This window comes from Verticillium nonalfalfae (genome assembly GCF_003724135.2).
Source record: "Verticillium nonalfalfae strain VnAa140/NRRL 66861 chromosome Unknown scaffold_9, whole genome shotgun sequence".
Taxonomy (NCBI): domain Eukaryota; kingdom Fungi; phylum Ascomycota; class Sordariomycetes; order Glomerellales; family Plectosphaerellaceae; genus Verticillium; species Verticillium nonalfalfae.
In genome coordinates, this window is record NW_021167234.1 from 279,085 (window position 1) to 306,133 (window position 27,049).

A 27,049-nucleotide genomic window follows, 5' to 3' on the forward strand; every position below is an offset into this window, starting at 1 on the left:
TCACACGAGTATGTGAGATCTCTATATACTATAACATACATGACACATCTTACTAACTCAGGAGAATCTTCGCTGAATCTCGTCAACATCGTTGACATGAGATGCATACACGACGTCATGTTGGGGCAGGTCCTGCGGATTGTCGGGCATGATGCCGAGACACATCACCATAGCGCGGCAAACCGATCGATATGAACAAGCGGCTTGCGTCGAAGAACCTGAGCTAGTTTCTGGGGACGCCGACAAGCGCGTTGTGTTTGGTGCTTGGCGCCAAAATTGATGCACGAGTGAGAACATACATGCCAGGATTTATCGTCTCTCTCTCTCATCCAGGTCCGACTGAAAACAAAACAGGCATGTCCGATGCATATCTTTCTTACAAATCCAATGCTAGCAGTCATTGACAAGCCGTTCATTCTCTCGGTTCAGTCTCCAAACCCACCCAAACATCGCTTGCACTAGACACCCTCGTTGATGACACGCAACAGGGTGTCTGAGGCCTAACAAGATGCTCCGCTGACTAAACCCGCCGCCTCACTGGCACACGCTGTCAAGATGTTGCAAATTAATGGTCTGCGAGATTGAAATTGGAAATTGCCCCAAGAGAACACTCGATCACATGAAAATGATGCCAGGATTGGTGCCGATGACCTCCTCCACTGCTGCTCATACGTGACTGTAATCAGTGCTTCCCAAATACTGGACCCTCAGCTGCAGAGAAGTCTCGCAGATCGTTCACCAGAGTTTCTGGCTGTTCCCAAGCAGCAAAGTGCCCGCCTTTGTCCTTCTGCCGCCAGAACTGAATGTTATAAGTCTTCTCCATCCGCTCGCGAGGCGACATCCATAGCTGCCAGGATATGATCAGTTGCAGAAACTGGAATGATGTGTGAGAACGCACCTCCTTAGGGAAAACAGAACCACCGACTGGTTGCGAAACGTAGCGTTTGGCCATGCTGTCTGGATCATCGTTCACGACAGCCAACGCCTCTTTGTAAATCTGCATCGCAGCGCTCGGACTACCCTGATAGTGCATGAATGTCCAGTTAATTAGCTCTTCCATGGTTCTTGGATAATCGTCCGTCCAAGCTTTGAGCTTGCCCACGAACCATGCGAGTATCGTAACTGGGGAGTCGTGGAGGCCATAGCCGAGCGTCACACACTTGGTCTCCTGAATAATTTGATAGCCCCGCTAAGACGTGAAAGGGATGTCAACACAACACAGAGATAAGCCAGAAGTATCGGGCAAAGTCCTACCTCGTGCGCGGCAAACCAGATTATTCTCTCCATATTCTTCAGGTCTCGCTCATCGTAGTCTTTGTTCTGGAATCGAATGAACTTCTGGGGCGATTTCTTCGGGACCTCCAGAAAAGAGCCGGGCCTGATCCTGTCAGCTCATATATCACAACAGTCCTGGAATCTGTGTGCCCAACTGACCAGCCATGTAGGAACAGAAGCGGACGGGCGCCTGGCCTCGATGACCGATGGTAAAGTAAAGTGAATACCTAGGGCCTCAAAGCCGGGCACCTGTATGGTTGTTTTGAAGTGATGGAAGGTGTTCAAGAAGCATTCGTAGTTCTTCCAGTCACATTCGTCACGCCAGAACTGAACGAGCTCCATGAACGCGGTGTGGCCGATCTCAAGGTCGTCCCATTCAACGGATACCATGGCATCGTCAAGACGAGCGTACTTGAGCTTGACTCTCGTCTCCTCTAGCAGCGCATCTGGGACATTGATCTTAATTTCAGTAAGCAGACGAAGCCCCCTCACTTTTGGCCGAAACGAATGCGTTTCCGCTGTTCGCTACCTTACTTACCGTAAAAGGCACGATTTCTGACATGGTTTCGTATCTGTCGTTGACTACACGTTTACATGAATCATAAATTCGGAACGCTGATTGAATTGAACCAAGACCGACATGAAGCACAGTTGCTAACCGCTGGTAATGGGAGAAAATGGGATATACGGGTAAAAAACAAACTGATCGACTGACGTCGACATGATCGAACGTCTACGAACACTTCTGGTACCGCTGTGTCTGTATCGTCAACGGAGTTCCGATGAAAAGGTCAACAACCCCCAACTGTGAAATAACATGCACGAACTCTGCTGGTTCCTGATCGAAGTCTAAGGTTCAAAGTTGCACGGATAGATCCAAGCTCCAATCCAAGCAGTAAAGCTAATTGCGGCTTGTAAACCTCGTGAGGAGCCTCTCGGACTGTGGCAACTATCAAACCTGGCAGACGTCCCGCGACGACTACATGTGTGGATACCTAGGCGCGAATACGCTGGAAGCATTCGATCAACAATTTGACAAATCAACCTCGCCCTCAAATGGATTTTTGCTCTTTCTTTGTTGGCACGATGCCAAGGGACAGCCGCGACCAGGTGTTGTATGGAGGACACCCCGCAGCTCCAGAATCAGGTCCGTCTTCGTGAGGCCTCCCAGAGGCCAGCCCCCAGGAAAGCTTAGGACAGGAGCCGTCGTCGAGCCTCCACCCTGTGGATCATGAACCGATCAGATTTTGCCAATCTTCAAGAAAGGCCGCATGGCCCAATGGCAAGGCGTCTGACTACGAACAGCACTTGATGAAAGGTCATCTGCTGTGGGCATCAGGAGATTGCAGGTTCGAGCCCTGCTGTGGTCAATTGTAGGACATCCGAAAGGGTGTACCAGCTTTTTGTAGTTTTTGCGTGGTGTTTTTGCCTTTTATTGCGTGTGCCACAACGGTGATACGAGTCTCAGATGTGCTACGCTGTGTCGATCCCTTTCTCATCCAAAGAACCTTGAAGGGACACAGACGGTGCCCCTTTATTTCTGATGTGCACATTGGTGCCCAAGGATACCGACGTATCTATTCTGTATCTGTGTCGCCGCCGCAAGAGATGACTGAAACCACTGTCGATTTGACTGGCCGGATCTCATTCCCGCGGATCATGTTGCAGAGCCGAAGAGACTGACGGGATGCATTCTTTCGTCCACAGGGTTATTAGTCTTTCGGCATTGTGAGTACATGGATACTTCATTGTTCGATGTTCTTCGTGGAACATTCGTAATCCAAGACGATCAAGCCTGAAATTCCAGGTGGGGCACAGCGCCACTGCCACTGTCACAGCCCCCTGCCCCATCACCAACTCGCTCCTTGGATCAGTGCCTCCCACTGCAGCTGGCCTCCGAAGAGCAGGTGCACCGCCCCCTCTGCTTCGTACCACCTCCTGCACGGCAAGACCACCCCCCCAACACGACATTGAAACCCCTGGTTTAAACCTGACCCGAGACCTAGAAGTTGAAGCATTCCCATACTCCCTTACACCTCAACCTCCGGTCCCGATTCTTCTGTTTGTTCCTCGTCTCGACATCAATTCTCATCCCCCTCCCTCAACGCGGGACCTATTCACTAGATAAGCGGACCCGCGTGTGTTTGGATCGCCTGCCATCCGAGTCGGGTACCTGCCCCGACCAAGGTCACCCTCAGGTACCTTTCTGCCTGTCTGACACCGGCCGAGGGACAAATTCACTACTCACCCCTCCTCCACCCGGTCCTCCTTGTCCTGGTCTCGCGCCTTCTCAGTTCAGCCCAGTCAACCAGTCGACTGCTGGCCACTTTGCGGGGTTCAACTTCGGTTCGCCAAACACCAGACCTGGGACCCTGGAGAGCCCCTTCCATCGATACAATACACCTCACCTGGCCTGCCCGACCGGTATCTGTCCGACCTTTTGACTTTGCTTCTGTTTCGTCATTCTCCAGAAGCAGGTTCTTGAATCGATTCTGTTCCGCATTATTCGCCCCCTCGACCCGCCGTCTGCTGCGCTCCTTCCATTCTACTGACCTGAGGACACGGGCTGACAAAACCGCCCGCCCCCCGACCGACACATTCTCCTTTCCATCTTTGGCCACAACGCCCCCTTTCATCAGAGCGCCCAACAACATCCACTGTCGACTGTTGACGGTCGACCATACTATTCGCCATCATGTCGTGGAAGCTCACCAAGAAGCTCAAGGAGACTCACCTGGGCCCCTTGGCCAGCACCTTCTCCCGTTCCCCCTCTACCTCGACCATCGTTGAAGGCGAAAAGGGCCAGCCCAGTGCCAGCGCGGGCGCCGCCGCCCCCGCCACTCCTTCCCCGCTGTCCAACAGCGACACCATCGGTACGTCTAGCTACGGCAGCAAGCAATGCCTGGAAGTTGTAGTCACGAGCAACCATCATGCCTCGCACCTTCCTGTAACCTTGGGCTAATCCCCTCACCCACCAGCTGCCTCCGAAAGCATGGCGCAAGCCCCTGTCGTCACGCCGCCCAAGCCCGGCATTCTCGTTGTCACACTCCACGAAGGCCAGGGCTTCTCGCTACCCGAACAGCACCGCGCCACATTCAACTCTTCGCACCCCCAGAACTCTCTATCGACCGGACATGCTCTCAGCGGTGTTGGCTCCGTACGCCCCGGCTCCTCTCAACGAGTGGCTGGCTCCTTTATCAACGGATCCGGCCGTCCTCAGACATCGAGCGGCAGCGGCTTTGGCGGCATCCCTACGAATCACGGCCGCATCTCAGGAAAATACATGCCCTATGCACTGATCGACTTTGATAAGGTCCAAGTCTTCGTCAACTCTGTCGAGGGTACACCCGAGAACCCCCTGTGGGCAGGCAGCAACACGCAGTACAAGTTCGATGTGTCGCGTGTCACCGAGCTCGGCATCCACCTCTACATGCGCAACCCCTTGGCGGCACCAGGCTCCGGTCGCAGCCAGGACATCTTCCTTGGCGTCGTCCGCATCAACCCTCGTTTCGAAGAGCGCCAATCGTTTGTCGAAGACCCCAAAGCCAGCAAGAAGGACCGCGAGTCGGCCGCTGCTGACCATGCCAATCGCGAGAGGAGCCTCGGACACAGCGGAGTCCAGTGGACCGATGTGCAATATGGCACCGGCAAGCTCAAGATTGGCGTTGAGTATGTCGAGAATCGTGCCGGCAAGCTTCAGATTGAGGACTTTGAATTGCTCAAGCTGGTAGGTAAGGGAAGCTTCGGCAAGGTCATGCAGGTTCGCAAGAAGGACACCCACCGGATCTACGCCGTGAAAACGATCCGCAAGGCACACATCATCTCCCGATCCGAAGTCGCACACACGCTGGCAGAGAGGTCGGTGCTGGCACAGATTAACAATCCCTTCATCGTCCCCCTCAAATTCACCTTCCAGTCACCTGCGAAGCTGTATTTCGTGCTCGCCTTCATCAACGGTGGCGAACTGTTTCACCACCTGCAGAAGGAGCAGCGATTCGACGTGAATCGCTCGCGATTCTACACTGCAGAACTGCTCTGTGCCCTTGAGTGCCTCCACGGGTTCAACGTCATCTACCGCGATCTGAAACCGGAGAACATTCTGCTCGACTACCAAGGTCACATTGCCTTGTGCGATTTCGGTCTCTGCAAGCTGGACATGAAGGACGAAGACAGGACCAACACATTCTGCGGTACCCCCGAATATCTGGCGCCTGAACTGCTCATGGGCCAGGGCTACCAGAAGACGGTGGATTGGTGGACCCTCGGAGTTCTGCTGTACGAGATGTTGACGGGTCTGCCTCCTTTCTATGACGAGAACACCAACGAGATGTACCGCAAGATTCTGTCGGAACCGCTTCACTTCCCCGGCCACGACATTGTGCCTCCTGCCGCCAAGGACCTTCTCATCAAGCTGCTCAACCGTAAGCCGGAAGAGCGCCTTGGAGCCAACGGCTCGGCCGAGATCAAGGCGCACCCCTTCTTCCACGCCATTGACTGGCGTAAGCTGCTGCAGCGCAAGTACGAGCCAGCGTTCAAGCCCAGCGTTGTGAGTTCAACCACCGACCCCCCCCCCGGTAGTGCAGGTTCTGTCTCATGGGAGGACGCATTGCTGACAAGAGACTTTCAGGTGGATGCTCTGGACACAAACAACTTTGATCCCGAATTCACGAACGAAGCCCCGCAAGACTCGTTTGTGGATGGACCGATGCTTTCACAGACGATGCAGAACCAGTTCCAGGGCTTCAGCTACAACCGGCCGATTGCAGGCCTCGGCGACGCAGGCGGCAGCATCAAGGATCCGTCCTTTGTCGGCAGTGTCCAGGACAACCGATAGATCGATCAGCAGCAGTGGACACGGCAACAATTGAAGACGAGGGACAGGGGCGAAAGAGGGCATGCGAACAGAGGAAGAGGATCGCAGCTCTTGCATGCAACACTTGTTTTTGTCTGGCCCCGGCCTTGTGTTTGGCGTTTGGGAAAGGGCATATCTTGCTGACTTGGGGTGTGAGAGGGGCAAGGGACCAGCTGCGTGTGGTTTTATCCATGTAGACGAGGTGCGGCGCCGCAGCTGCTGCCCCGCGAAAACGGAGGCGCCTGGCGAGCAGCCGGTCACGAACAGCAAAGCAGAGCAGAAGAGGACATGCACATGCGAGAGAGAGATCTGCCGCGAGTGCTCAAACTCCCTACTTCTCCCGATGAACAAGCACAATTTGACCCCCATCAACATGTACACATGACCCCCACGGTCCAGGGCCCCTTCGCCACGTGCCCGGCTCGTCAGCGTTGTAGGTGAGAGCATCAATACAAGTTGACGGGGTTGACGGGGCAAGATCAAATCCAGAGGTGGTTGCTGGTGACACCAAGCTGACATGTTCATGTCGTAAAGAGAAGGAGGACTGTAGTAATTCTTCCGGACGGTGATCGCATCATCCAGTGAGCATCGCCGTAGAAGTCCGGGGTTCCAACCGAACACACATCGTCGACCTCGAGCGCTTTGAGAGAATTTGGCTCAGTCAGCCCAGCGCCTGAGATATAACGAGAAAAAAGACTAACAAATCATCCACTGCCCCAGGTCGGAAGTTCCCAAGCGCACCACCCAGTTCGCTGGAAGAGACGCCGAGTGGATCGACCTCGGCCAGAAGCGGGCGGGGCGGGGGCCCATATGTCACTCACAGGGCAGCTCTGTGCACAATGACTGCCCGCTACCAACCTAAGGTACCGAACGAAGCGCCCTATGGCAGCTTTGTGGGAGAGCTCGGGGGAGGTACCTGTGAGGTAGGGATAGTGGACCAGTGCCGCGGGGCAGGCGCACATCGAAGGCTAGGTAGGCCCCCTTGTCACGACCATGACGCTGCTCGCTCTATGTGCTGTCCCGGCGCCGGCTGATTGATGTTCTTGTCTGCCCCTCACCAGCAAAGTCACCCCTCCTCCACCTCGACCTGCCAGACATCCCACCTTTTGCGTCGCCCTTCAACAAAACCTGGTGTCACCCCCCAACAAGTTGCATCCCGAGGGCATCACTAATTTTTACACGGTTCAATCGCAATTAGGTTTGTCTACTCCCCGGTCTCCTTGCTCTGTCTATGTTTCTCTGCTTTGCTTTGGAGCTCCGTTATTGTCCTTCGTCATATCCACGCATAGGCTCTGCCTCTCGCGCGTACGACCCCGCTATGCTCGAGCTCGGTGCAGCTTGGTGCAGACAAACACGGTTTACGTACCTCGAGACCCGACGATCCACAGATCGTCTTGCTTCGGCAGCAGAAGTCGCCAAAGGGGGACATGGGAAATTACATCGAGGGTTGATTTGATGACGCTCCGCTGCCGGAGCTCGACGCGGGCGATGTCTGTTATCTGTTCCCTGCATCTCCGGTTTCTGCGGCTGGTGGCTGCCCCTCCAACTCGGCCTCCCCACGGCTTGTCCCCGACGACGTCTTCAGAATCACGACTTCAAATTCTGAATTTCCGCCCTTCCCCTTTCACTGCCAGGAACCCCAACTGACCTTTCTGCTCTTCAGACCTATCCTGCAATCCTTCCCCTTCAAAATGCCTCAAGCCTCCTCCCTCCCCGCGTGGGCCGACCTTCAAGCCCACCGCGACAATGTCGGCAAGAACTTTGTCCTCAAGGAGGCCTTCTCTTCCGACCCTGAGCGCTTTGCCAAGTTCTCTCGCACCTTCGCCACCGCCGAAGGCACCGACATCCTCTTCGACTTCTCCAAGAACTTCCTGACGGAGGAGACCCTTGACCTGCTGGTCAAGCTGGCGGAGCAGGCCGAGGTCGAGAAGAAGCGCGATGCCATGTTCGCCGGCGAGAAGATCAACTTCACCGAGAAGCGTGCTGTCTACCACACTGCTCTGCGCAACGTTGGCGGCTGGGACATGCAGGTGGACGGTGCCAACGTCATGAACGGCCCCAACGGCGTCAACGCCGTTCTCGAACACATGAAGGAGTTCTCCGAGCAGGTGCGCTCCGGCGCCTGGACCGGCTTCACTGGAAAGAAGCTGACCAACATTGTCAACATTGGCATTGGCGGTTCTGATCTCGGTCCCGTTATGGTCACCGAGGCTCTCAAGCACTACGGCGCCAAGGACACGACCCTGCACTTTGTCTCCAACATTGACGGCACCCACATGGCTGAGGCCCTTGCCGCGTCTGATCCCGAGACCACCCTCTTCCTTGTTGCCTCCAAGACCTTCACCACGGCCGAGACCACGACCAACGCCAACACGGCCAAAACCTGGTTCCTTGAGAAGACCGGCGGCAAGGGCGAGATTGCCAAGCACTTTGTTGCTCTGTCTACCAACGAGGCTGAGGTCTCCAAGTTTGGCATTGACACCAAGAACATGTTCGGCTTCGAGAGCTGGGTCGGCGGCCGCTACTCTGTCTGGAGCGCCATCGGCCTCAGCGTTGCGCTGTACATTGGCTTTGATAACTTTTACAAGTTCCTCGGCGGCGCGCACGCCATGGACAAGCACTTCCGCGAGACGCCCCTCAAGGAGAACATCCCCCTGCTGGGTGGTCTCTTGAGTGTGTGGTACTCTGACTTCTTCCAGGCCCAGACCCATCTGGTGGCTCCGTACGTCTGTCGATTCCGGCCTGGTGTGCCAAGCTAACAAGCTGCCAGCTTCGACCAGTATCTGCACCGCTTCCCCGCCTACCTCCAGCAGCTGTCCATGGAGTCCAACGGCAAGAGCATCACCTCTGACGGCACTCCTGCCAAGTACACGACTGGTGAGTCTATTCTTTCCTAACTCCTCTGCTGGGCGATAGGCAGGCCACTGACAGCGCAGGCCCCATTCTCTTCGGCGAGCCCTGCACAAACGCCCAGCACTCCTTCTTCCAGCTTGTCCACCAGGGCACCAAGCTCATCCCCACCGACTTCATCCTCGCTGCCAAGTCTCACAACCCCATCTCGGACAACCTGCACCAGAAGATGCTTGCCTCCAACTACTTTGCCCAGGCTGAGGCTCTCATGGTCGGCAAGACGGCTGACGAGGTCCGTGCCGAGGGCAGCACTCCTGAAGACCTTGTCCCCCATAAGGTCTTCCTCGGCAACCGCCCCACCACCTCCATCCTCGTCGGCGGCCACATTGGCCCTGCCGAGCTCGGTGCGCTCATTGTCTACTACGAGCACCTCACCTTCGTCGAGGGTGCCGTTTGGGACATCAACTCCTTTGACCAGTGGGGCGTTGAGCTCGGCAAGGTCCTTGCCAAGAAGATTCTTGGCGAGCTCGACGCGGAGGGCAACGGCGAGGGTCACGATGCCTCGACTGGGGGCCTCATTGGCGCTTTCAAGCGTTACTCCAAGATGTAAGGCATATGAACGGCGGATGGCTGAGTACATGCCGCGGCATGATGGTTTGATGCTGGGTCTGGAAAATGGTAGATTGCTATGAAAGCTCAATGAAGCGTTAATATCTTATGCTGCTTCAGTCCTGTGACGAAGGCTTGGTTTCGTGTATACCAACACACCAGGATGAACCGGTGAAGAATGCCCTATTCGAACTTTCTCCTGCCTCCGACATGTCTCTTTGACCCTGAGATATGTTTCCTACTCGGAGCGACCACCAGGCAGGGCCTCTCCCATGGCCCGGCAGCGGCAACAGTCTCGGCATGTGGCCCGGCGAGGCTCACCACGTCTAGCCCCCCGAAGGAAACGAACATGGAACAGCAGGATCAGGTTTTTCTGAAGCAGCATGTGAGTTTGATGTTCAAGTATTCCCTCATACTCTACTTGCGCGGCAGGACGTTGCGACCTATCTTGAGCGAGGAAATCAGAACGGGCCACTGTGTTCACCAGGGGGCAGGGGCGGGGTGTTCCGCTCGCGCGTCGGTCCGCAAAACACGGCCGATGTCACCACGCGGGACAAAAAAAAATGCACCTTGAAATGAGAGAGCCATGCAGCAGCTGAAAGTTTGTTTTTCGGGTTTCCCCCCATTTGATGTTCCTGCCGGAGGGGGATCTCAGGACCTGCTTTTTTTCATCGGGTTGGTGTCTTGCACAGGGCTTCGCCGGGTGTGCCAGATTATTAGGTTCAGGAAAAAAAAAGGTAAACAGTTCACCACATGCATGTGATGTATGGTTTGAACCATGGGCCAATGTGGCTGCACAACCTCTGGGTGGACGAGACCTCTGGGTGAATATCAAATTGCCTACCTTAGTTAAAAAGCCCCCCTCGAGAGTGACGGAATGAGAGGCTCGAGGGTGGCTGGTAGACCGGTAGACAAACGGACCCGTGTACTCGACAGTTCTGACCGAACAGGGAGCCCGAGACGGGATCATGTCATTTCAATGCCAGGTGACAAGCGCCAGTGAGACATGTCTTCTCGAAAATGAACGTGTGATTTCGGTCCATTCAGTCAACCCCTCACCCTCTCTCCCCCCGATGCAAACCCCTCATGGATACATGTGCCCCTCACGATCCACGATCATCAGCCAAGGGGGAAATATGCCGTAACGCAAACCACGCAGGTCACAAGCGAGCACCCAAGCAGAACCGCGAATGTCGTGTCCTGCGTGACTGCCAAGATATGCATTGCCGGGTATCCGCGCATCCCATCTGCTGCTGGACGTCTTGGCCGCCGTTGGAGTCGACGGCGGGGGGCGCGCAGGCATGCTGCGGGGATAGCGGAGGAGGGAGGAGTTTGGGCTCACGATAAGGATCGGTTTCGAGTTCATCGACTTTGCGCTTACCAGCTGCTCTTGGTAGCCATAGGGGATTGCTGAACACGTCAAAATTACGCTGCTCAACGTCCCGGACGCATGGCACACAGAGAATCGAATGTCGCGCCTGTGAGGACCAACCGGCGCCTGGTAGACAGCCAACATGAGGATTCACACAGCATGTTGCTTCTCATCCCAACGTCGGTCTCCCCCCCTCCCCATCATCGGCGGCCTCCTCCTCGTCGGCCTGCTCCAACCATCCACCCCCGCGATTCAATCGCAGTCCCTTGATGCAGCGCGCGTTGCATGGGGTGGGTGCAGAAGCAGGCGGCTGCTTCGGGCGCGCAACACCGGGTGTGTCGAAAGAGCGCAACCACCGGGTCAAGTCGGCCCCACCACGCGGCTCGGTTTGCTCAAGGGACCCTTGGGGGGTCTCATTTACTGTGGACGAAAAAACTGCGGGTGAGGCGTTTGGAAGGGCCCACGACCAGCGGCCCGAGGTGATTCTCCGGCCGGAACGTCGTCGCTCCGCAAGCGATGTTGCCCATGCATGTGCATTACAATCAACACGGAGGAAACATGGCAGCCAGCGAGAACGTTTGGACCGTTGCTGGGTGGATTCATTGAACGCTGATCTTTCGAACAACGTCTTGTTGTGTCAGCGGGGGCTGTGCGGGACGTGGTGAAAGGGAAAAACCCCTCGTGTTGGACGGAGTCTAGATCTGGGCCATGGGGATGGCCAAGTCCAACGAAACGCAATCAAATGTGGACTGCAGGGAATATCGCCACGGCGGCGCCTGTCCCAAGTTCTGACCATTGTTAGTGTGGCACGAGGGATGGCCACGATGACTGTGCAGACGGGGCGTCGGAGATCAGACTAGTAGTGTAAGGAGGCTCTTCTTCGTGTGACGTGATGTGGGAGGCTAGTGCTTTTTGTGATTATGTTTGATGATGTCGATGGAGCCCACTAGAATGGACATCGGCAACAGTACCGTTTGATGATGCCAATGGGGTTTGCTTCTGGCGATGCGTAAACTTGATGCGCCGTCGCTTCCAAGTCCTATTGGATGACGGACAGGAGCACCCTCTTGACAGCCAAGCACCACCACCTTTCCCCAGATCGACCAGTTGCTGATAGGCTGGGGTGACCCAAAGATGCTATGACCACATGCCATCTGGGGAAATCCGTGACAAGCGAACAATAACTGGAGTTCTGGAGCCGGCAGAAGAGATTGACAGGTCTGCGAAGGGAAGCTGGAGATGCGCATCCCTCTTGACCTGTCGATCCGGCGAACAGGTCCGCTCGGAGTCTGGGGTGAAAGGGGAAGCTTGTCTAGACGACATTTCGACAGCTCGGTCATGTTCTCTCATTGCCGCCATGTCATTGAGGGTGCCCACCGATCATGACCAGCGTCAGCGAGACGTGCTTCATTCAATGTCGCCTGCAGCATGCGCTGACCGACCGTGCCAGACCGACAGACACTACTGACGTCGTACATGTGAGATGCGGGGTGCTGCTGCGAGTGACGCACCCGAGGATAGCGTACATAGTATGTGAAGCGGGGTCTTTGCGTCTTCCACATGTGCCCCAGACGAACCAACGCGCATGTTGTCAACGTTCCCTTCGAGGAGGGTCATGCTAGCTTGTATGTTTCCCCTTGATGTCGCCGCTCAGCACAAGAGCAAGTGAAATGCAACGCCGTTTGATAGCAGCGATCCAGGGCCGAGCCGAGCAAGAGACAAGACGGCTCATGAACTGTCCTGACGATGCCTTCAGGGCCCAACAGTTTGCGATCGGCCAAAGCGGGATGACGAATGCCAAGATCGCACCAGGCGCAGGAAGAAATCCCTTGAATTTTCTGTGGAGACTTGAGGCGATCCGTCGTTGAGGATCCCTCCGATTAGCTGGGATGCCTTGCGGGTTAGTGTTTCGATGGCAAGTTATCGGCCATTGGCTGGTCGGACGATTGCTGAGGGTGTGCGGCACTTTGGTGACCCTTGGACAAGGGGGGCTGGCTTATTCGCGACGTCACCTCCAGATGAGGGATAAGTCGTCGTTTTGGCATCAAGATCGATTGTGAACGAGCACAGGAGCGAGCCCCCGGCCCTTGCGACTAGAAGACCTTTGCGGCGACAGAGGGGTGATGGGGTGGCGCACGATGACGATGAAATATCTGCAAGGCGTGCCGAGCCGGTGGTCTTGTCGACGACGACTCAACGGTAGCAGTTGATGGAATAAACCAGTCAAACAAGCGGGTTCTTGTGATTCATCATGAGGGTATCGTGAAGCGGAATGATGGCGGTTACGTTTCGTCCAACGTGGGTGACGAACGTTCCACCATGTCATGACGATCAGGGCGGGCAATACAGAGAGAGAGAGGCCTTTTCAGGTGTTTCGGGGGAAACGGCCGAGACAAGATGACCAGGCGACCTTTGCCCAGAGCCGCTCAGAGAGGCTGGATGTGTGTGATCGTGGGGCGCAAGGAATGAGATACACCGTCCATCTTGGAAAGAGGGCCTGTGACTGCCTGGAGGAAGAATACGGAAGCAACGGGCGCAGAAAACGGGGCGTTGTCGGACGTTTCGGGCCACGAGGATGCAAACAGGCGGGGCTAAAATGCACCCCTTTGATGACCCTCAACCGATCATTGGATGATACCAAAGACCACTCTGCCTTCCCGTTCACGCTGTTTCGTGCCCCATGCCCTGTTGCTCCAGGGCCTCAGCCGCTGGCCTGGCACGCTGAGTCAACGGACGTTGGTGGGTCTCAGATAGTGACGACAAGCGATGCATGAGCCCCCTGCTGGTCCCCAAGAACATACCAACTCACTGTAAAGTGTAGCGAGTGGCCCTGGAAGAATAGCGCCCGTCCAGATTGAGGGGTTTACTCGACGCAGGAGGCCGATAAGCCAGAACAGACGGCCCAAGGACAACATGGATGCCGTCCCGGCGTCGCAAGGAAAGGCAAATGGCTTCCGATGTCTCGGGCTCGGGCGGCCAAAGGCCGGAAATCCTGCCAACTATGGCCGTCTTTGACCTCTGGTCTGCATGCAAGAGGCGAAATGCAGTACAGAGGCAGAAGGGGCCAACATCGTGCCTCCGACGGCGCTGCTGAGTGGCGCCACTCCGTGCCGTTTCAACTATCCATGTGAGTGAGAACAGAGGAAAGCTTTGGGCTACCTCGCCGAGCCTTTTTCCTGACTATATCCCTCACTTGATGAAAGGCAGCCTATTGTTTGACGGCTGTTACGCTCCAACGAGCAACCCCTGTCACGATACATGTAGTACTTGGTATGTCCCTGGAGCCGCTGCCAGGCACCACTGGTGACAGCTAGGGCGGGCCGTTTGGGTGTTCCCTCACTGTTCCTTCACAAGGCTCCCTGTCGGGCTTGACAGGCGACGCTACCTTAGATCAAAGAGACAACCAGCAGGCACCCAAGTCTGATCTGTGGATCAGGTACAGGGAATATGGGACACGTCGTCCGGGATCCCATTAAGCCTCAAGCCTTGCTGACGGCGACTGGCGGCTGGACAAGCCTCTGTACCCAGGCCCGTAAGACGTCGAGAATGAGCCGAGAGAGCACAGCCAGCATGGCCGATGTAAGACGCACCGGCAACCGAGGCAACATCATCGGGAGAGTTGCGTCTCGGTTCGTGGTCGATGGGCGGCGATGTGACAGCAGGAGGACTGTTTCGATCCCAAATCGCAACACCCATATGACACTCAATCTCGTCAAACCGGAGCGCTCGACCGCCAGTCCGACAGACGGAATCTGGGCAGCGCAGGCAGGCTTGAGCCATTCGTTGTCGTGTCTCCCTTCTGCTCCCTTCAGTCCAGGACCCGATGCCCCTCGGTGGAGTCGTGAAGGAGGCTGTGGAGCGGCTGGTTTTGGGGGTGCAAAAGAATTCCGTTTTATTGGCCGTTATGTGGTCCAACTTGCGCAAAATACGCTCACGGCATGACGCCGGCCTGTTTCGACAAGGCAGCGGGGGCGTTGGACCACTGTGGCCAGTACCCTGCAGCGCCGCTGGCGTCTCCTGTCGGACGAGGGGGCGTCCTCCTAATCGCAAGGCAGGCGGAGGTCCAAAGGGCAGGCAAGGGACAATGCCATCATTGCTTCGTCCCGCTTGGCCTCATTGGGCGTAGCACGGTGCCCCTCCGAGAGAAGAGGCCGCATGTGGATTGGGCAAGAGCACGCAGTGCACTCCACCAGGCCTGGCGTGGTCCCACAGTGATGTGCCCCCTGCCTCTTCCCGGCGATGGGGAGGGGCATCGGAGCACTCCTCTCCATTGGATTTGCGTAGTATCTCGTCAATGTGATGCGTTCACTCGAGCTGACGGCGTGCTCTTGGGGCCCTTTTCTTCGCTCTTGGGGGGGCCTTGCGCCTTGAACCTTGGCGGATCGCCCAAGGCGCAGCCCAGCAGGCCAGCCGCCCGTTCCTGGCCAGCTTCCCGCAAGCCCGTATCTGTCTTTGCCTGGACGTGACTTCCCATCGTTCCCGCCAGATGGCGCTGTCGTCACTGCATTTCTATAAAGTCAGCCGTCGTTCCGCCCCCCCTCCCTCGTACCTCAACAAAGAGTACTCTTTAATTTTCACATCCTCCTCTCCTCTTCTCTCCAACAAGGCCATCAACTGACTTTGAGGCTCTCGATATCCCACACACCCACTCCCCCACCTATCCACAACCAACTGCACCCCTCACGTCTTCCAACCATGGCGCCCGCTACTACGAAGAAGGCCGTCCACTTCGGTGCTGGCAACATTGGTATGTTCCTCGCTAACAGACCCCAACGCCCTCGAACACTCCCGATTAACACATACACAGGCCGTGGCTTCGTCGCATGCTTTCTCCACAACTCTGGTTACGAGGTTGTCTTCGCGGATGTTGCCGATTCTCTGATCGACTCGATCAACGCCACCCCCTCATACAAGGTCATCGAGGTTGGCACTGAGGGCACCGACGAGAACACCATCACAAACTACCGTGCCATCAACTCCAAAACACACGAGGCTGATCTCATTGAAGAGATTGCCACCGCCGACGTCGTCACTTGCTCTGTCGGACCCAACATTCTGCGTTTCATTGCCCCCGTTATCGCCAAGGGTATTGACAAGCGCTCCAACGACCTCGCCCCCATCGCGGTCATTGCTTGCGAGAACGCCATTGGCGCCACTGACACCCTCGCCGGTCACATCAAGGACCCCAAGAACACGCCTGAGCACCGTCTTGAGGACCACCACGAGCGTGCCCGCTACGCCAACTCGGCTATTGACCGCATTGTGCCCGCGCAAGACCCCAACGCCGGTCTGGACGTGAAGCTGGAGAAGTTCTTTGAGTGGGTCGTTGAGAGCGGCCCCTTCGCTGAGACTGGCCACCCCACCATTGACGGTATCAACTGGGTCGACAACCTTGGCCCCTACATCGAGCGCAAGCTCTACACGGTCAACACTGGCCACGCCACAGCCGCCTACCACGGATACAACCGCAGTAAGCGCACCGTCTACGATGCTCTGCAAGACAAGGCAATTCTGGCGGAGGTTCGCCAAGCTCTAAAGGAGACCACCGAGCTCATGGTCACCAAGCACGGCATCAACCTTGAGGAGCAGCAGGCGTACGCTGAGAAGATCATCAAGCGCATCGGCAACCCCCATCTGGAAGATGCCGTCGAGCGCGTCGGCCGTGCCCCCATGCGCAAGCTGAGCCGCAAGGAGCGCTTTGTCGGCCCCGCTGCCGAGCTCGCTGAGAACGACCTTGGCTGCAAGGCTCTTCTGCGCGCTGCCGAGATGGCGTTCCGCTTCCAGGACGTCGAGGAGGACGAGGAAAGCAAGGAACTCGCCAAGGTCATGGCTGAGAACGGTCCCGAGGATGTCGTTCAGAAGGTCTGTGGTATCCAGGCTTCTGAAAAGATCCATCCCATGCTTGTTGAGGTCGTCCGCAGGGTCCAGGCCGACTCTGAGGAATGACTCTCCGCCAAACTGTGAGATGCTTTCTTTTGTGTGTCACGAATTATTGTCTTCTCTTTGTTCACTAGGGAGCGGGAAACGGGTCTTACACGACAAAGGGCGTTTGGGAATCAAGATATCCACATCCTCAACCTCAACCAAGTAGCTGTTGTGTCTTGTCACATCAATAATGGTTTCAACGAGGCAGAAGGATCTGCATGAAAATGCGACAGGTAGTACTATCCAAATATGATTACATCAAAACACCACAGATCAATGCGCGGCCCGGATGTGATGTCTCTTATGCGTCGAAATCTTACAATGATGTCGTATAGATTTCACAGATTTTATGGGGACCACAGTGGCCATATGGTGCCGAAGGCCCACGGTGTGAAATAGTGCCACCTACACTTCACTGCGTGCAACGGATGTCCAGCCGAATTACGAAGTACTCCACACCCTATGAGATGTTGAGCGTATCGTGTCTTCACCGTCAATACATTTCCCAACACAAAGCCCCTACCGGACCTTCCTACCTTACCTACCTTGCCTACCAGCTACTTGGTGTTTCGGTGCCAGGCAAGTCGCTGTGGATGACGGGGACTGACCACCTGTTCCCAGCCGCCACAGAGCACGGCGGCCCCTGATGCTGATGCAGGGAGAGGTCCCCACATGGTAAAGTTGATGCCTGAAAAATGGCCTATTCTCAGGCAGCCACGACCTCCTTTGGTGAAGACACATCTGATGAAGGAAGCTCAAGCCAAAATTAAGCCCACCACAGCTCTGGAAGCCAGCTTTCAACACCTCGACTCCCCACAATCACGATACTGCGGCTGCTGTCATCGGCTTCCAGCAGCCTAGCTATCTCGAAACCAGCCATACGTTCAATTTCTCGCGCCGAACCCATGAGACCCAACTAAAGACGAACTCGCTGACCGACCAACCCCACCACCAAACCATCCTCCAACTCAGCAACCCCCTTTCACCCTTACCACGACAACAGTGCGCCCACCATGAGGATTGACGTGAAGGTTTGTCTTTCTGGGGAGCAGTCCGCCTTAACACGCTTTGTCCCTCGAATCGCACATTCTAACCTGGGCACTACAGAGGCAATTGTTCGCCCGCAGCGAGCGGGTCAAGGGCATTGATTTCCACCCTCAAGAGCCATGGATCCTGACGACCCTCTACTCTGGTAATGCCTTGCCCACCTGCTCCTCGATAGGATCTTCTGCTTCGGCGATCCATTGTAAAGTCCCGTATCCTAACAGCACCTCTCAGGCCACGTCTACATCTGGTCGTACGAGACGCAACAGATCGTCAAGACCTTTGAGCTCACCGATGTCCCCGTCCGCGCCGGTCGCTTCATCGCGAGGAAGAACTGGATTGTCTGCGGCTCTGATGATTTCCAATTGCGCGTCTACAACTACAACACGTCCGAGAAGATCACCTCCTTCGAAGCCCACCCCGACTATATCCGCGCCATTGCTGTTCACCCGACGCAGCCCTTCGTGCTCACCGCATCCGATGACATGACCATCAAGCTCTGGGACTGGGAGAAGGGATGGAAGTGCGTCCGCGTTTTCGAGGGCCACGGCCACTACGTCATGGGCCTCGCCATCAACCCCAAGGACACCAACACGTTCGCCTCGGCCTGTCTCGACCGCACTGTCAAGATCTGGAGCCTGGGCTCATCCACCGCCAACTTCACTCTCGAGGCGCACGAGACCAAGGGTGTCAACTATGTCGATTACTATCCCCATTCCGACAAGCCATACCTTCTCACCACCTCGGATGACCGCACCGTCAAGGTGTGGGACTACACCACCAAGTCGCTGATTGCCACGCTGGAGGGCCACACGAACAACGTCTCCTGGGCTTGCTACCACCCTGAGCTTCCCGTCATTATCTCCGGTTCCGAGGATGGCACCGTGCGGTTATGGCACGCCAACACGTACCGTTTTGAGCAGGTGCTCAACTACGGCCTCGAACGCGCCTGGTGTGTTTCCTACCAGAAGGGCAAGCAGGGCGTGGCTGTGGGTTTCGACGACGGTCTCGTCGTCGTGAAGCTCGGTCGCGAGGAGCCGGCCGTGTCGATGGACGCCTCTGGCAAGCTCATCTGGGCCAGACACAACGAGGTTGTGTCTTCGATCATCAAGGGCGGCGGTAAGTGATTGAAAACCTGCGCATAAGCTTGGTGACCGTAGTTACTGACAATGTTTCAGACGCCTCCGTCAAGGACAACACGCCCATCAGCTTGCCCACCAAGGATCTCGGCAGCTGCGAGGTCTACCCGCAAACCCTCCTTCACTCGCCGAACGGTCGATTTGTTGCCGTGTGCGGTGACGGCGAATACATCATCTACACTGCGCTGGCGTGGAGGAATAAGGCTTTCGGCTCTGCGCTGGACTTTGTCTGGGGCGCCAAGGAGAACAGCAACGACTTTGCCATTCGGGAATCGGCCACGAGCGTGAAGGTGTACAAGAACTTCACGGAGAAGACGGGTGGTCTCGACGTCGGTTTCCAGGCCGAGGGCCTCAGCGGTGGCGTCCTGCTCGGTGTCAAGGGCCAGGGCGGTGTGTCCTTCTTTGACTGGGCCAGCGGCGGCCTCGTCAGGCGAATTGAGGTCGAGCCGAGACAGGTATGTTTGGGCGAGAATTTTGTCGGTAGATACGAGGTGCTGACGCTTTCAGGTCTACTGGTCCGACAGTGGTGAGCTGGTCACCTTGGCCTGCGAGGATTCGTTCTACGTCCTGCGCTTCTCGCGTGAAGCATACAATGAGGCGCTGCAGAATGGCGAGGCTGACGAGGATGGTGTCGAGGCCGCATTCGAGGTTATCACTGACATCAACGAGAGGTATGTACAGATTGAGAGATGGAATGAGAGACTACTTTGCTAACCGATGATAGTGTTCGCACTGGAGAATGGGTTGGCGACTGCTTCATCTACACCAACAGCACAAACCGCTTGAACTATCTCGTTGGCGACCAGACGTACACGGTGTCTCATTTCGACCAACCCATGTACATCCTCGGCTACATCCAGCGCGACTCGCGCATCTACCTTGCCGATAAAGACGTCGGCGTCACCTCCTTCGCCCTGTCGCTCCCTGTGCTTGAGTACCAGACGCTTGTGCTGCGCGGTGACATGGAGACGGCTGAGGAACTCCTTTCCAGCGTACCCCAGGACCAGCTTAACAAGATTGCGCGATTCCTCGAGGGCCAGGGCCACAAGGAGCTTGCGCTGGAGGTGGCGACGGACTCGGAGCACAAGTTTGAGCTGGCGCTCGGACTCAACCAGCTGGACATTGCGCTCGAGCTCGCCAGAGAGGCGGACGTCGAGCACAAATGGAAGACGGTGGGTGACGCTGCCCTCACTGCGTGGGACGTCGCCCTTGCCCAGGAGTGCTTCACGCACGCCAAGGACCTTGGCTCGCTGCTGCTGCTCTACTCTTCGACGGCGGACCGCGAGGGCCTCACGAAGCTGGCGGAACAGGCCGAGGCGGCGGGCGCGCACAACGTTGCCTTTAGCGCGCAATGGCTGGCCGGCAACATCGAGGGCTGCGTTGAGACACTTATCCGAACAGGCAGGATATCAGAGGCCGTGCTCTTCTCGCAGACGTACAAGCCCAGTCTGACAACGGGCGTTGTGGCGCAGTGGAAGGAGAGCCTCGACAAGAGCAAGAAGGGCCGCGTGTCGAAGCTGCTCGGAGTACCTACGGAGGATGAGGAGCTTTTCCCCGAGTGGGATGAGTGGCTACGACTGGAGCGTGAGGGTGGTGCGGAGACGGCAGCCCCCGTGGCCAAGACAAACGGCAACGGCGCCGAGTCGGTTGCGGACGCGGCGTCAGAGGACGACGATGAAGCCGCCGAGGAGGAGGCCGAAGCTTCGGCCAGCGAGTAGAAGATTGCATTGGTTGGGAGGTGGTAGTGGGTTGGGACTACAAAAGGCCTAGATGTCATGCCAACGTTTCAAGAGCTCCCGCGGCGTTGATGGTAATGATGATGCGTACTTAGCAATGAACGAAGTGTCTGTTCTGTGATCTGGCATTGCTGGCGTGTCCCTCGTCGAAGCGAGGCATTCTGCTCGCTGTCTGACAACGGCGAAGTCATGCCAAGGCTCGCCATGGCATTGACTGCCACGAATGACTACTACAATAGATCGAGGCTGAGCACAACCAGGCCAGGGCGGGGATGCCCCAGATAGGTGTTACCAACCCCTGGTCGCATCACAACCAACTGACAAGTGCCGCTATCCATGCGATAAGCCACTCACCCACTCTGTTCGTGCGCCAGCATTGGTTGACGAGGCGCCATGCAGCTCAGCTCAGCTCGGACTCGGAGGCAGCCTGATCTGTGCTCAATTGACTCTCTTCAAACAGGGGGCTCGTTCGGCTCAGTGAGTGAGGGCGCAGGGGCTGCCAGGGGGGGTAGTGGGTGAGGAGGACATAATAAACAAATGAGGACACCGCCTTCTCGATCAATGTCAACTCAATTCAGTCCCATCTTGAGACGCGAACCCCGTGAACTTTGAGCGCCAAGATCAATTACGACCAACCACCTCCGACTCTTGGCATTCCTCCGTCTTTTTCTTCTTCATCTCTGTTCACACGTGCTGAACGTCCTTCAAAATGCCGACTTTCGCTGAACCCTCGAAGCAAGCGCCCATGCAGGCCGTCGTTGACCTGGCGTCGCAGAAGACGCTGGACAACGGGCCCATCGTGACGAGACAGCCGGTAGGAATAGCCTCTCCTGCCCCAAGAGATCCAGCCCTCCCAAGACCAAGACCTCGCCTCTAGACCCTGACTTGCTGCGTTTACTGACACATGGCCGCATCAGACGCTTGAGCCGCGGCCAGAGGCGGAGCCCGCGCTCGGTCTTCGTGGCGGGGGATTGTCGTGCGGCTTTGACTGCTGTCATGGAAGCTGTCGCTTCCACAAGGCTTGTTGCTAGATAGTCTCTTTTTGCGAGGTTGCTCTCCTTTTGCGTCGTCTTGTGGTTCTTTGCTGCTCGGGATTTTGGCGCCAGGTTTGCCGCCGGTGTGATCGAACGTTGGCCTTGGGCCGCTGTATCCATCTTTCTATCTTCAAATCGCGCTTTGGACCCTTGACCCTCTCGTATTCCTGTGCTGTCGCGATGGTAGTCATCGCGTTCTCTTGGATATCCACCGCGGATGCGACGTCGTGGCAAGTTGCGAATACTATGGCATGTCGAGGGGGAGACTCCTGGGGGTGATCGTGTTCCCAGCGGCGTCTGAGATGAAGGATAAATCTTCAAGCAAGGGCACAGTAGTGACTGCAGTTGCAGAGTGCTATCATCATCATGGCTGATCAATGGGTAGGTGACCGAAAGCTAACGTTACGAAAGGCTCAAGAGAGCCGAGATCAGGGGGCCCATGGATTGTTGGCATGTGCATGAAGGCCACTCATCGAAACGTTTACCAGCAACAGCTCTCTGTGGAAGGTCAGGCTACGTAGGTATTCAAGGGATATCAGCAGCCGCGCGTCGCAATTGCCGCTGTATTCGAGAAATCAACAAAGCAGCGCAACTTTGTGTTGAGAAGCTTTAGGGATCACACTGGCTGCCTGGCCCAGTCATCATGTCTATAGAGCGGCAAGCAATCTCACTCTGTCTGGTGGTCGATCCAACTCTGGGGCTGTCGGCTACCGAATGTTCCGACCAGAAGTCTTTTTTCTGCGTCTCAGTATCCCTCCTCATCCCCTTCTCCTCCTACAGGCTGTTTGGGAATCACCACTTTGCCTGTCATCAATCCCTTCTTAAGCCTATTTGAGAGCTTCTGGTACCTCCTCAAACGCATGTATCGAATCTATCATCGTCTTGAGTTGCCCTCTTCCATCCACTTTGCTGTCTGCGTAAGGGCGGCATGCGAGTGCTCCAGTATGAGTGACTTCCACTTGTGCTCCGCGCCACCCATGAACGACGGAAACGTGTTTCCCACGAAGCTATTAGCCCAACTTGCCCCGTAAAGCCCACCCCCAAGCGAAGCGTAATGACGTTTCCGCCCCGACAACTTGATTGCACGGCAATCAGGTCGGTGGTGATCCAACGACGTTGTCCACGACGTAGGCAAATATTTGAACCTTATGTTATAGCGCGTTCATGACGTCGACCTTGTTGTAGCCAGTGAACTCGTCGGCTCCGAGGGCTCTGGCACAAACCAATTTTGTCCGTCGAGCAGGTGACAGTGACGTGGCATTCGAGGGCCTTGGCCATCTGAATAGCCAAGGACCGGACACCGCCAGACCCGCCGTTGATGAATACCTTGTCATCGGCTTGGACATATGGCGCGATACTCTGGTATGCTGCGAGAGAGGACGTTCAAGCGGCACCCGCCATCCTTAGGGAGACGCTGAACGACAACATAGCGATGCTCTCATAGATCGTGACCACGTACTCAGCAAGGGACCCTGGCTTCACTGAAAACAGGCGGCCAAACACAACCTCGCCTTAGCCGATATCGATGACCTTGCGGCCAACAGCGACGACGTGGCTGCTAAAGTCCACGCTTGGTGTTCTAGGGAAGGAGTCTGTCAGTCGGGAGGCTGCCCCGAGCTCGACGGGAAAGTAGTCTGCTTCGTAGACGCTGGCGGAAATAACCTGGACGAGGAGGTCTCGCTTGTCTAGGGGGCTTACGGTTGGGCGAAGCATTGTGACTAGCTTGAAGCTATGGTTGTTATTACCGGCCCGAGTGACTTGCGAGGCACGGTAAGTGTCTTTTTGCGAGTGATATATTGGCGATCTCGCTTCCTGATTCTAGGTGCCAGCTGTATGTAGTGTGTGTGCACATTTGCCTAGCCGCAGTCTCGAAGGCTGGTTGCAAGATTTCCATTTCGAATTGTAGCTGCTCGCCTCTTATAGAGGCTGTTCAATCTTAGAACATGCCCCGTAGCCCCGCCGTTTCATTTCCTTCAGTTGACGATGAACCCATGATCTTGATGGCCGACAACTTCGGGGGAGATTCTTCTGGCCTGCACGCCTGCAGCCTCACAGGGCTGACAAGATAGGAATAGCTCTCAGGGGCCATTGATCCGGAAGGAGACGAAAAGCCGTACGTCCACGGCAGATTTGACTTCATGCTCAGCCTGAGCACTTTTGCGTACAGACGAATACCTGACGAGACACCTCACCGCGACTTCCCACCTTCCCCTCGCTTCATCTCCGTTGCTTGAAGTCTTCAATGCCGCAGACAGTGAGCCTCCCAGGGGTGCGCCGGCCCAGAAATATCTGGGATCCAGTGCAGTGGGCGATAATTATGGGGTCGTCCTCCAGACCCGTGAATGAGGAACGGTCTCCTCGCGTGCTACCGTGGTGAGTCCACACATGTGTACGCCGACTAGATCCATCGAGTCGCAAGATCCATGTCACGAGAAGACCACCTCAACAAGGTGAAGTGGTATCGCGATATTGCAGGATCGCCCTGATTGACTTATGAAAATACGATCCGAACAACTGATGCTCGTTCCTCTGCTTCATCACAAGTACAGGTACAACCACCCTCCAACTCAGTGATTAGCTTTAAGCACAAATGTCAACCAGACCAAAGTGCCGAGTACTAACTCCACAGGTTGCTGTGTCGTATATCACTGTGAAATGCTTGGTTCAATCACTCGTCCAGAGACAGAGTGCACCACCTTGAAAGCAGCTTTCCCATATCGACGGCCACTCCGGAAAGCTCTTGCCCTTCTCTCATGAAAATGTCTCGAATCTCATTCGTCTTCGGCAACGCAAAGCCCAGAGGAAGATCCTGCAATTCTTGCTTGGTCATGCCAAGGTCTTCGAAATAGGGCGCTGCAGCAATGGGAAGCGGCAGACTAGACGTCCAGGCGAAAGCCTTGATAGCCTGCAGGATAAATGAAGACATGGGAAAGTCACGCGCGGTTTGCCGCATGAGATACGAGGTCTCAGCAAATAGCTGGTGGATCGTAGGGTCTCCGAGGTAAGGGGCCATCGTGAAGAGCGCGTTATATAGTCCGCACAAGACAACACAGGAGTAATCACGGAGCGTGTACTCCTTGATGTATCGCATCATGTATGTCGTGTCTGTGTAGGCGAGGCCGAGGCAGATATCTTTGACAGTCAAATCGTCCAAAAAGACGGTGTTCGGATCGAGTGGTCGCAGGACGCTGACGAGAACCTCATCCATATAGACACTGGGTGAGCCTACGCATCAGCGTATATTTCGTCGATTTGGCACTTTTCAACGATGACTTACCGCAAGAAACAGGTTTGTGGGGTGAAGTTGATGTCTTCCCGCAGGTGCTCTGGCAATGCAACTCTCCACTGTGTTACTTTGCGATGAAGCTGTCTTCGAGTCGCGAGATCTACTTCCGAGTCGGCCGTTTGGGATTCGCCGCTATTCCAAGACATGGCCTCGTAGAGCAGCAGAGACAACTGACATATGTTGTGAAGGATATTGCGTGTGAATGGGGGCAACTGGCTGTCGGCTACGTACGGATTGCCGTATAGGTCGATTTTGACACTGGATTGTTCTGCAAGCTCCTCGAATTCGAACACGCAGGGTATCCGCGGCGGCCGTATGAGTGAGAGTTCTATATAAACATAGGAAACGATGCTGCTCAGATTAGCTCGTATTCCTCCCCTCACAGCTGTGCAACTCTGACCTTTCGTAGCAAAAGAACCCCCAAAGTGCTGTTGAGATGATGGCCTTCTCGCGCTTCCCTTGCTGGTCGTTGCTGACGGCTTCGAACCGAGCTTCAAGGTCCAAACGGAGGAACATCTCAGTGGCAGCAAAGCGGTACATCTGAGAAGAAAAGAGGTCTGTGAGTGACAAGATTCGCAAAGAACCCGGGGCAGCTTCGGCCTCGATTGAAACCTAGAGCATAACTGAAAAGAATCTGGTCATACCATGCCGGCCCTGTCCATTCCGCGATATGCGTACAGCGTGAACAAAAGTGCCAACCCCTGCGCGGTAGGCAATGTCGATCGCTGGCCCTCAATTTCAAGCCACTTGTTTGCTTCATCGAGGAATTGGGCGCCGAGTTTGCGTCCGCTTATGCCATCGAAAGACTTGACACGCCGAGATGTGTACTGTAGGGTATTGTCAATCCATGAACATGACCCGTGCTTGTACCTGCAAGCCCTCAATGGGGACCTACGCATCGAAGCGCGCACATTGCATTCACCAAAAAAGGAGAACAGTACTTTGATTCTCGAGGGTTTTTGCTGTTTCTCATATCATCGATGAATGCCTCACGGTATACAAAGGGGTAGAAGAAAGACGCATCCCATGTGAAAAAGGAGGATATCAGTTCCGAAACGATTCCGCTCCCGGCGACGGCGGTCCAGGGACGTGCCTCGACCTTGAAGGGGCTGTCGACGAGGGCACCTCTGTCGATGGCCTCGAGCCTCAGATTGCCCCCCTGGGGGTCTGGGAACTCATCGAGCCTGTAGATCATCAATTGGGAACCTGTCAAGGACCGCAGGGCTGACAGGGCATTGTCGGCTGTGCGTAGCTGGTCTAAGGCGGCGTGAGCGTCCGCGTGGGGCAGTGTGCGCAGAATGCGAAAAAGTTCGTGCAGCTGTTCGTTTTCAAGTCGTTGGTTTGCTTGCTGTTGCCTCGCAGCCATAGCTCGGGTGGTGTTCGTCTCGGCGACATCGTAGACGCAGGCCGTCTTCTTCCGCTTGCAGCTGCCGCAAACCGGGCGATCGCCGTCGCACTTCGACTTGCCGCGGCGGCATCGTGCGCAAGCTACGAGCGTCAGCTGGCGGGGTGTGCGGCCGGTGGGCCGGCGGTAAGGTTGTGGCAGCGGTAGACCTGAAGAGCTGGATGATTGCAAATTAGGATGGGGCAAGATACTGCGAAAGCTCCTGTTCATTATAAGTCGTGTTCAAGCTGTTCGGGCTGCTATGTGACAATGCGCATGGCTCTATTGTGCGAGTTCTGTGACTTGACGGCAGTCGACAGTGAAGCAAGTGAGCTTACATTGTGCGGAGGCTCAGAGACGAACAGGCGATGGAGCTCGTGTGTTTCGATTATGGTGCAATAGACACAGGACGAGCATCGGATGACCAACGGCCGTGCTGCGGTGGATGCAGCGGGCTTCAAGGTAGCGTCCCGAAGCTACCGAGTTGGCTGCCACACGTTCACCAGGGCGGTGAAGCATTGAGCTGAAAGCTCCCGTAGCACC

General features: G+C 55.9%; 7 protein-coding genes and 1 non-coding gene across 8 annotated transcripts; 5 read left to right on the top strand and 3 right to left on the bottom strand.

Moving 5' to 3' along the window:
• Positions 1 to 682: 682 nt before the first annotated feature.
• D7B24_009242 (uncharacterized protein) lies at positions 683 to 1,837 on the bottom strand (the record flags this gene model as incomplete). Its single annotated transcript, XM_028643318.1, has 5 exons — positions 683 to 847; positions 899 to 1,189; positions 1,255 to 1,359; positions 1,435 to 1,734; positions 1,814 to 1,837. The coding sequence occupies 5 exons, from the start codon at positions 1,835 to 1,837 to the stop codon at positions 683 to 685; spliced, it is 885 nt and encodes a 294-aa protein (XP_028498369.1).
• Positions 1,838 to 2,540: 703 nt separating this feature from the next.
• Positions 2,541 to 2,645, top strand: D7B24_009243. Its single transcript has one exon. It is a non-coding gene; the product is annotated as a tRNA-Arg (tRNA).
• A 1,325-nt stretch (positions 2,646 to 3,970) lies between these two features.
• Positions 3,971 to 6,109, top strand: D7B24_009244 (uncharacterized protein; the record flags this gene model as incomplete). The annotated part of the gene is made up of 3 exons (XM_028643319.1): positions 3,971 to 4,148; positions 4,254 to 5,821; positions 5,903 to 6,109. The coding sequence occupies 3 exons, from the start codon at positions 3,971 to 3,973 to the stop codon at positions 6,107 to 6,109; spliced, it is 1,953 nt and encodes a 650-aa protein (XP_028498370.1).
• A 1,709-nt stretch (positions 6,110 to 7,818) lies between these two features.
• Positions 7,819 to 9,587, top strand: PGI1 (glucose-6-phosphate isomerase; the record flags this gene model as incomplete). Its single annotated transcript, XM_028643320.1, has 3 exons — positions 7,819 to 8,849; positions 8,898 to 9,004; positions 9,064 to 9,587. 3 exons carry the CDS (start codon positions 7,819 to 7,821, stop codon positions 9,585 to 9,587), a joined length of 1,662 nt encoding a protein of 553 aa, XP_028498371.1.
• A 6,066-nt stretch (positions 9,588 to 15,653) lies between these two features.
• D7B24_009246 (uncharacterized protein) lies at positions 15,654 to 16,904 on the top strand (the record flags this gene model as incomplete). Its single annotated transcript, XM_028643321.1, has 2 exons — positions 15,654 to 15,705; positions 15,766 to 16,904. 2 exons carry the CDS (start codon positions 15,654 to 15,656, stop codon positions 16,902 to 16,904), a joined length of 1,191 nt encoding a protein of 396 aa, XP_028498372.1.
• Positions 16,905 to 17,896: 992 nt separating this feature from the next.
• On the top strand, positions 17,897 to 20,784 carry D7B24_009247 (uncharacterized protein; the record flags this gene model as incomplete). The annotated part of the gene is made up of 6 exons (XM_028643322.1): positions 17,897 to 17,914; positions 17,991 to 18,075; positions 18,162 to 19,046; positions 19,106 to 19,521; positions 19,574 to 19,737; positions 19,791 to 20,784. The coding sequence occupies 6 exons, from the start codon at positions 17,897 to 17,899 to the stop codon at positions 20,782 to 20,784; spliced, it is 2,562 nt and encodes an 853-aa protein (XP_028498373.1).
• A 2,564-nt stretch (positions 20,785 to 23,348) lies between these two features.
• D7B24_009248 (uncharacterized protein) lies at positions 23,349 to 23,549 on the bottom strand (the record flags this gene model as incomplete). Its single annotated transcript, XM_028643323.1, has 1 exon — positions 23,349 to 23,549. The coding sequence occupies one exon, from the start codon at positions 23,547 to 23,549 to the stop codon at positions 23,349 to 23,351; it is 201 nt and encodes a 66-aa protein (XP_028498374.1).
• Positions 23,550 to 24,504: 955 nt separating this feature from the next.
• D7B24_009249 (uncharacterized protein) lies at positions 24,505 to 26,737 on the bottom strand (the record flags this gene model as incomplete). The annotated part of the gene is made up of 6 exons (XM_028643324.1): positions 24,505 to 25,051; positions 25,354 to 25,473; positions 25,523 to 25,662; positions 25,767 to 25,949; positions 26,034 to 26,062; positions 26,116 to 26,737. The coding sequence occupies 6 exons, from the start codon at positions 26,735 to 26,737 to the stop codon at positions 24,505 to 24,507; spliced, it is 1,641 nt and encodes a 546-aa protein (XP_028498375.1).
• Between the last annotated feature and the right edge of the window lie 312 nt (positions 26,738 to 27,049).